The sequence below is a fragment of the Lynx canadensis genome, chromosome B4, assembly GCF_007474595.2.
Source record: "Lynx canadensis isolate LIC74 chromosome B4, mLynCan4.pri.v2, whole genome shotgun sequence".
Taxonomy (NCBI): Eukaryota; Metazoa; Chordata; class Mammalia; order Carnivora; family Felidae; genus Lynx; species Lynx canadensis.
The window spans coordinates 80,293,429-80,302,065 of NC_044309.1; the positions used below are offsets into that span (position 1 = coordinate 80,293,429).

The following is an 8,637-nucleotide window of genomic DNA, read 5'->3' on the forward strand; positions in this document are numbered from 1 at the left end:
AGTGGGACCTTACACCCAGGTTCTTTTTCTCTCCATCAGAGTGCTGCTTCAGTAAGCAAGGGTGAATCTTGCCTTCCCTCTTCCCCTCTCCCCCCTGGAAAGACAAAAGCAGGAGAGGCCTGACTATGGAAGTTTCTTCGCCTGTGCTGGCTTTTGTGTTTTCCCCTGGCCCCTCAGTGTCTAGGACAAGGGAGAGATGATCTTTCCTGGTCCCAGCAAAGGCCTCTTTGTTAATAGCCACTGTGTTCTCCACGTGTCTTTGCTAACGGGTTGGAGCAGGGGGTGTGGTCTCCTCATGGTTGGAGGAGGGAACACACCCTGAAGTGTGGGAATCATTAAGGTTTGGAGGACAGGCAAAGGCATCCACACAAGCAACACCTCTTTCCCATGGGCCTTCAGGGTGCAGTTCCGCCTCCTGTCCAGCAGGCGGCGGCCACAGCACAGTCGCAGCTGGACGGGCCTTACAACTCCCAAGTCTCACAGCTGCAGGGCAACCCTGCCAGAACCCAGGCCCTTTGTTCCTTCTTGGTGCCCTGGAAGTTAGTCCTTCCGCCTGTCTGACCCCCATCTCTCTTCCCAGAGCAAGTAAGGGCAGGGTTGGGGGAGAACTCCCCCCACACCCAACCCCTTCTCAAGGCTCCTGCCCAGCTTCCCCATTTCTCCTGCCCAGCTTCCCCATTTCTTTCCAGAGGGAGCTGGGCAGAAGAGCAGGGAGTTGTAGAGGGGGCAGGACAAGAAGGGAGGGAGAAAGGATTCTCTAAGTTGGGAAAGAAGGAAAATGCCAAGCACCTAACACCAAATTTATCACTTTTTAAAAACAGGAGATTTTTCCCAAAAGTGAAGAATAAGAAACAAATCCAGTGTCCATGCATCCCAACTGCAGTCTTGATTCCAGGATACCTCCTTTACTCTCAGACCTGTTGTGGGGGAGGGGCAGAAAGAGGGCATGTGAGAGACCAGAGGTCCTACTGTCCCCACCCCTACTAGTCTGCCCATCCTCAAGCATCTAACCTCTGATGTCTGACGCCAGTCGCCCCGCTTGCCCGGCCTACGCAGGGGAGGGAGGACCGTAAAATCAGAGCCCACGAGGCTGTTTCATCAATGCCTCCGCTCCAGGCATGATCACTGCTCACCCAGCCTGGACATGAGGCTCTCCCTTTAAGTTCCAAATGCCCTTTCTCAGAAAGTCCACGGTCTACTTCATCACCCAGTCCAGGAGCCAGAAACCCCAATACAGAGTCCAACCTCAACCCTTCCTCCTGCAGCTTAATCCCATTTCTCTCTGTCCACAGATACGTAATACCCCCAAATCTTCTTGCCTCAGACAATAGCTCTTCAGTAACTGAAGCCGGTCCTCTGTTCCCCCATCCCCGAATTCCAGATCTTAGTCCTTGCCCTCATTGACATAGCCTGCTCTCCTGTAGACCAGGCAGCCCCAGCCCTAGGCTCTTACCGAGTTGGCTCCCTGGGAATCCAATGGTGGTATATGGGTTGTGGGTTCCCCTGTGCTGGGTTTCTCACTGCCCCTCTCCTGAGTTTTAGGGATGGATTCTGCAGGCTCTAAGGAGGGAAAAGGGGTGGTGGGAGGGAGAGGCAGTATTCATGAAAGCTTGGAGAGGGAGCTGCTCTTCTCACTACATCCAGTGACCCCTGAGAGGGGCCCAAGACCAGGCTGGGGGCAATCGGACAAGCCCAGCGGTGTTTTCTCTCATCACAATGATTACTACAGGCTCACTTTTTAAATTTGCAATCAGAAATTGAAAGATAAAAAAACGCTTCAAAGGGGAGTTCAAAAAAGTTTGGGTACAATTGGGCAAAACCTGACCTGAGGTGATACGGGACTCCTTTTAGTCTTTATCCCATTTGGTAGGACCGTTCATTTCACTGCAGAAATATTAATGTGTGTGATTACAGGGTGCTCTGTTGGAGGGTATTACGTAATATCAGTAGATATATACACACACCATGTCACCTTCATAGAATGGGAAAAGCTCTGGATTCTGGAATCCCACCTGGGATGAGGGACTGTGGAGATGTGTTAACAGCACTACCAGCAGCTTCCAGTTCATTGCATGTGTCGGCTGCTGGGCTAGGAACTGGTCTCCTTTCATTTTCGCAAACAACCCAATGCAATAGGCATCGTCGTTATCATTTTACAGACTGAGGTTAAGTGAGTCGCTGGAGGCCTCCGGGCTGGTCAAGTGAGGAGGATTCTAGCTTGTGCGTGCTGGACCCACCACGGTGGGCTCTCTCCCTCCCTCCATACAGCAGGGAGCCCTGCAGCCCAGGTGGGGAGGGTTTGCTGTCATTCAGTAAGCAAAGGTGAGGAGACGCAAATACGTGGAATACATCCAGACATATCCATATTCCCAGGACAGTTTCCGGCTCCTAGTAGACCCCTCCCTACCACGGGTAAGGTCTGCCTCCCCCCGGGCCAGTCCCTCCCCAGCCTCAACGTACTTTGTGCTTTCCCAGAAGGGCCCAGCCTTAACTCCGCTTCTGTGTCTGTGATCCCAGGCGGGCAGGACTCCTGGGTCCCTGTGCTCTCGGCGGCTCCCTCAGGTTCCTCTCCCTGCTGCTGTTGCCCCAGGTGATGTTCAACCATCATCTGGAGCTCTGGGGGCACAGAAAGGGAGGGACGTGACTGCTCAGAGTCTCAACAGCCCCGCTGAAGGGCCGGCAGACATTGCTGGTGTGACATTTCCATCCCCTGAGATCTGAACGGGGGTCGGTGGTGGGGAGGGGTGGGGTGGGGAAAGATATGAGCTGGGCACTAAGGAGGGCCTAAAGCTAGACAATAAAACATACTTCCTTCAAAAGTCAGAGAGGCGAGGGGCAGGGCCTTCAGGAAGAAAAGACCCTCCTAACTTGCTGGGATACTTGGGGCAAAAGAAAAGACTCAGTTTAGGTTCAAGAAATATTTGAGTACCTTCTGTGTGGTGAGCACTGCATATTTTATTTAACTGCCGTAGTGAGGTGGTACTCGGGGCTCAGTAGGTTAAGCAGGTTCTGCCAGGCCACCCAGCTAGTGGGAGGCAGAACTGGAGCCCAGCCCAGACTGTCTAGCAAACGATTCAACTCTAACAGAGGCAGGTTTCAAGACTTCGCAACGGTTCCCTGCAAAGGGGTCATCAGGTCTACAGCTCAGCCTCAGGCACAGCGGGGCAGAAGGGGATGGGAAGGGTGTTCCTAACCTTTCATTGTGGGTGTGGTCCTCGTCACCTTCTTCCGTTGCCGTGGAGACATGGACAAAGTGGACTGTGAAGGACACAGGGCACAGATGGGGGCCGGCCCGTCTCACCCACCTTCTGTGCCTTGCCATGCTTTGGACTGGAGATTGGGGGGTCGGCGTGGGCTTCAGAAAGTGGGGGAGAACATTCCTGCTTCCCAGTCACCCCTCCCCCCGTCCCCACAGTGAGCAAAGAGACTGAGTGTGGGGGGATATGGTGTGAGTGTGTGTCCGCTCATTGGGAGGGATGCAGAGAAGGGGGAGTCGGAAGGCCCTAGAGATTGGAAGGGCTGAGGAATAATCCCCTAATAATTCTCTGGGCTGGGCTGAGCGTGAGGGACCAGCTCACCTTGAGAAGCGGGTTGGGGATCCGGTCTTCATCTATCTCTGAGGGGGAACAGGGAAAGGAGAAAGTGAAGAGGACTGAAAACCTGGGGGGGGGACCCCCAAAAAAGAGCTGACTTCCCAAGGGGAGGAGCCTCGGTGATCACCTCTTTCCTGATCTGTCCCTCACATCGGCCGCTAGGAAGTCAGCCTTGATGGCTGGCTGCCCCAGGCCTGTTCCCTTCAGCTCCCCCCTGCCTTGCTTTCTTCCCGGTACGTAGTCCTGTCCTTGACTCTGTGGTCCATCGTGTATCTACATCCTCGCCTCAGACCTGGAGGTTCCCAAAGTGGGATCGGTGTGGTGTGTTTGCTCCTTTCCTCTCTCTGAAGTATCCATAGCTCTTTCTCCTCCCAATCATTGACCAGGGTCAGAACGGAACCGTGCACGGGAGGGAATACCAGATAAAAAAGAGCAAGTTTATCCTGCGCAGGGAGGTACAACCAATTTTGGTAGTTGGGGGCAAGCCGGACATTCAGGCATCTTGAACTCCAGTCTGGCTTATTAGCATGACCACCTCTCCCCGACATTCCCTGAGACCCTGTTCTCTCCCCAGACCTTGCTGGGCACAGTGGTGACCGGCATGCCAGCTGCTCCCTGAGCTGTGTCTAACCTTCCCCTTCCCCTCTGGGGGCTGTGAGGCTAGCTGATGGAGGCGGTGTCTCCCCCTCACAGCTGTCACTGCCTCTGGGGGTGGGGGCCTCAGCGTCTCAGTTGCTCGAGAAACCTGGAAGACTGTTGCCGCAGCAACGGCACTCAGTTGACCACCCCAATTCCTGGGGGGGCTTAGGACGCAGGTGCGTTCCCTCCCCTCCCTAGCACTGCTCCGTCTTTCCAAAGCAAAGGAAATCCTCCTGCTAATCCAGCCACCCGCTTTCCCGACCCTGGGACCTAGAAACTCTCGGACTCCTCAGATCTGCCCTTCTTCCAGCCAGCGCCCCCCCTTCTCTCACTGGACTCCCTCAGCAGCCCCCAGTCCCTTCAGCGACCCATCCCGGGGGTGGTTACCTGGGGATGACTGGTCACTGGTCAGCACGAGGGTGGCGGGGGTGGGGCGGCGCCTCCGAATCTGAGGGGAGAGGTCAAGTGCACGTGGCAGTCTCAAAGCCCCACCCAGTACCCTTCAGCAACATAATCCAGGCCACCCGCTTAACATACCTCAAAAATGACCACATTACACTGAGCCTCAGGTCCCAGGGTGGACATTCTTGGGCCCATTCCTTTCCCTTAGGGACCCAAAAGATCACCCCCGCCCCCTCTATCCCCCATCCCCCCTTTCTGTTTCCGCATCTCCCCAGCTCTCCCTCTCAGCAGCTGTATCTGCTCAAATGCATCGATCTCTGGCCTGCTGTCCTTCCGTCCATCCTGATCGATGGTCAGAAATAACCTGACAGGGCACGAGGGCTTTTCCCCAGGCTTCTAGCCCACCACCCCAGACAGACAGGAACGTTTTGTGCGCCAGCATCTGTGGACAGCACCCCTCACACCCAGCCCAGCCTGGGCGACGGCACCAGGAAGGTAGGTCTGAAGGTGCGTTCCCTCGCCCATGCCCCTCTCTAAATTCCATGTCCCTCTCTAAATTTCTTCCTCTGTCATCGGACACACTGCCTTTCTAATTTGTCAGCAAGTGTGGTCTGGGCAAATCATTGTAACAGTAAATAAAATACAGGCAGGACCTAGTGGGGGGGGGTGCTAAAGTTACCTGAAAAATCTTATCCGGGGGCCCCAGGGTCCCATTCTAAGAAATTAACATATAAAAGCTGGTTGACTCCTGGGCCTCTGAGCCCCTCTGCCCACTGCTGCTCTTCTGCCAGGCTGCCAATAAAGTTGATTGTTGTTGCAGTCAGTCCAAGGACTCTTGGGACATGTAGGTTTTCTTTCCTTTCTCGGGAGGGTTTTGAGGCTTGGAAGTGAGGGGAGAGCATGGGGCTGGAGTCCCTACAGCAACCTTCCGGGGCAGCAGAGCGGGGGGGGGGGGGGGGGGGGGAGGGGGGGGAGGGGGAAGCCAAAGGGCTGGGAGAGGGGTTAAGATCATCCAGGGCTGAGCGCGGTAGGGCGAGGATACTGAAGGATGGAATTCCTCTCTTTCTCTGTGTCCATTATTTAGTATCACTACCACTGGGAGTGGTAAGACGCCCGCCCCTCTCTATGCCCAGAAAATGGATGTCAGCCTTAGCCAAGAGGCACAGTGTTAGTCTGAGAGGGGAATTCTCCCCAAAGAAGTGAGATGCACAGAATGGGGGGCTCTTGGGGTGGGTCACTGTTTTCTCTGGAAAATCCAGTGGCATCTGTTTTGGGTGACATTTCAAGGTCCCCGGCAGTGCTGGTTGTGTGTGTGTGCGTGTGTGTGTGTGTGCAGTCATACACATATGCATACACATATGCACTACACACACATGAGCTGTGAGTCCGTCTGGCCATTCCTGGTGCAGATGTGCTGGGCACCAGCAGGCGGGTACGTGTTCTTCCCGAATGTGGGGTGAGGGCCATCCTTTCCTAGGAGAGGACTCCTTTTTATTTCTCTCCTGCTATAGGCGGAGGGGGAGTGCTGGTTGTGGAAGAGTCAGAGAGGCAGGGAGAGGGTGGGGGTGTTAGTGGAAGTTGGGAGTCCGAGAAGGAGACCACAAGCATGCCGGAAAGGGCTTTTGAGAGGGCACCAGGGCTCTGTGATGTTGGACAGGTCCCTTCCTTAACCTTGGACAAGATCTCTAGGCGCTCAGAGTCTTGGACAATTTTGATATCCTAGAGATATCAGAGAAGGGAGTAAAGTCAGACTTCCTAAAGTAACCCCCCCCACCCCAGGCACCTGAACTACTAGGAAGTGAATAGATGGTCTTTCTTCTTTTTCTTGCACCTCCCCAAATTCCGAGTGCTCAAGGATACCTCGTGCCTTTGCCTCTGATTTATTGCCAAACCAGTCACACCAAGTACCTGGTCGCCGTGGGCGCCCCTCCATCCCCTGCCACTCTGTGCTCTGTAACTCCTAGCTTCTAACCCCCTTTGCTCTCCCATGTCAGTCTGGATTAGGCCCTCTTGCCACGCCTGGAGCTTTTTGCTTGGGTAACACACTTGGACGACACAGCGAGAAGGGCTGAGGTTAGGCTGCAGGTAGAATTTCAGGTCTAGTGGACAGGACACCGATTTCTGAAGACTGGAGAAAAACAGGCGGCAGTCCCGTCTCTCTCTTTTTCCCTCTGGCTCCAGAGAACTATCTTCTCCTCCTGTGTCTCCCGACCCCTGAACCAGCTGGACTACCCCCTCCTCCTCCCAATACACATGGACACCTGCCGTCTCTAACACCAAACAGATGCAGGTGTCAGGGAGACCTGTCTGTGCCAGTGGAAGGCAGTCCTTCTTGGAACCTCACCCTTAACCACCCCCAGCCCACACTCACGGCCCGTTTCCTGGGGCTGAGGGTATCTTAGCTAATCCCCTGCCTCCAGGCGTAACAGTCTTGCCCCTGACTCTGGGGGGACACTCCCCAGGCTCGGGCTCTCCACCCTGCTCATCCTCACCAGGCTTGAGGCCTCACTACAGTCTGTCCTGCTGTCACACCTTGGGGGTCTGGAGACGGGGCTCCCCCCAGGCCAGGGAGAGGACAGATCAGGTTCCTCACCCCTCCCCACACTTTGGGAAGCTGAAGTTGCAGGGAGAGTGTGTGCACCTACCCCTCCCTTCAGATCCCGACCTTCTTCTCCCAAACAGCTGGAGCCCACACAGAGAACCCTCTCCAGCCCATCCCAAGAGGTCACAGGGTGTTGTCAGGTGGGGAGGCCCCGCCAGAGCCCTGGCAGCAGCGTGGGGGAAATGGAGAACTGACCTTGTGGCCGACAGATATTCTTTAGGACCGGGGATGTCCAGGCAAATGGACAGAGAACACAAAACGAGATGGCGCAAATGAGCAAATATTTGGCAAATGGGCGGTAGTAGTGACCACGGGTGGTCACCCTCTCCACACACACACACACACATGCTCACTCTCCCTGAGACACACACTTGCTCACACACTCTCATCCACTGCCGCCTCTGCCAGGCTGCTCTGAGCTAAAAATAGGCCAGGCCCACGGCTGGGCCAGGGCCCTGGACTCCCACCCCTTGAGCCCAGGCCAGCGCAGTGCTGCTCCCGTGTTTAGGGAGTCCCTTGCACCCAGCTCCCAGAGAGCCCTTGCCTCTGGCTTCCCAGCGCCATTCTCTGCAGGCCACCCCCACTCTCTGTTCCGAAGGGCAGGAGTTGGGAATAAGGACCCACGTGTCCAGACCAACCACCCCTATCCCCAAAGCCCGGGCGCTCATGGTTTTCCTAGGTTCCTTCTGGTTCTCACTCTCTGGAGTCACGCAAGGTGGCCTTCAATGAGAGGAGGGCTGGGAGAGCTATTTCTCTTCTTTCAACTCCTTTCTGCAGCACCAGGCTCCCTCCGTTCCCCGCCTCCTCCCCTAACCCCTCCCGCAAGGCTGCCGGGCCCCTACGGCGCCCCCTCCCCGCCCCGAGCTCAGAAACTCTGGCGGGGGTTGACTGAGTGGGGGATGCCATACTGGCGAAGGGGGTTGGGGTCGTGTCCTCAGGCAGGCCCCCTCCCCCATGGCTGGGGCGCAGAGAGCGACTCTGCGGGGACAGGCTTCGAGTGGAGGCGCTCGTGCTAGCACGGACAGGGAGAGGTGGCTCCAACAGTGGGGGAGGGGATAGAAGACCCCCCTCCCCCCCAAACTGAGCGCGGTCGCCCTCACAGGGGCGCACTGCCGAGGGCGGACGAAGCAGGTTTCTCAGATCCCCCAGCCTAGGGGGTCCCTCGTTCTTTGCAGGGCGAGTCCCCTGCCACCCCGCCCGGCTCCGCACCTGCTCCGCCGCCTCGGGGTCAAGGTGCGGCTCCAGCAGCGGGACCGTGAACTGGATCTTCCGGGGGCTGTTGTCTTGCTCCATGGCTGGGGCGGCGGCCGCTGGGCCGGCGCTGCGGCGGGAGGGAAGGCGGCGGGACTCGGGGCTGGGGCGGGCGCGCTCGCTCTCCGCTCCGCTCCGGCCCCGGCCCCA

General features: G+C 56.6%; 1 protein-coding gene across 1 annotated transcript; it reads right to left on the reverse strand.

The window, feature by feature from the left end:
• Positions 1–785: 785 nt before the first annotated feature.
• Positions 786–8,558, reverse strand: PPP1R1A (protein phosphatase 1 regulatory inhibitor subunit 1A). Its single transcript, XM_030322962.1, has 7 exons — positions 8,446–8,558; positions 4,620–4,680; positions 3,579–3,616; positions 3,195–3,258; positions 2,461–2,616; positions 1,454–1,560; positions 786–917 (listed from the first exon to the last, which is right to left on the reverse strand). Exons 1-7 carry the CDS (start codon positions 8,527–8,529, stop codon positions 912–914), a joined length of 516 nt encoding a protein of 171 aa, XP_030178822.1. The 5' UTR covers positions 8,530–8,558; the 3' UTR covers positions 786–911.
• Between the last annotated feature and the right edge of the window lie 79 nt (positions 8,559–8,637).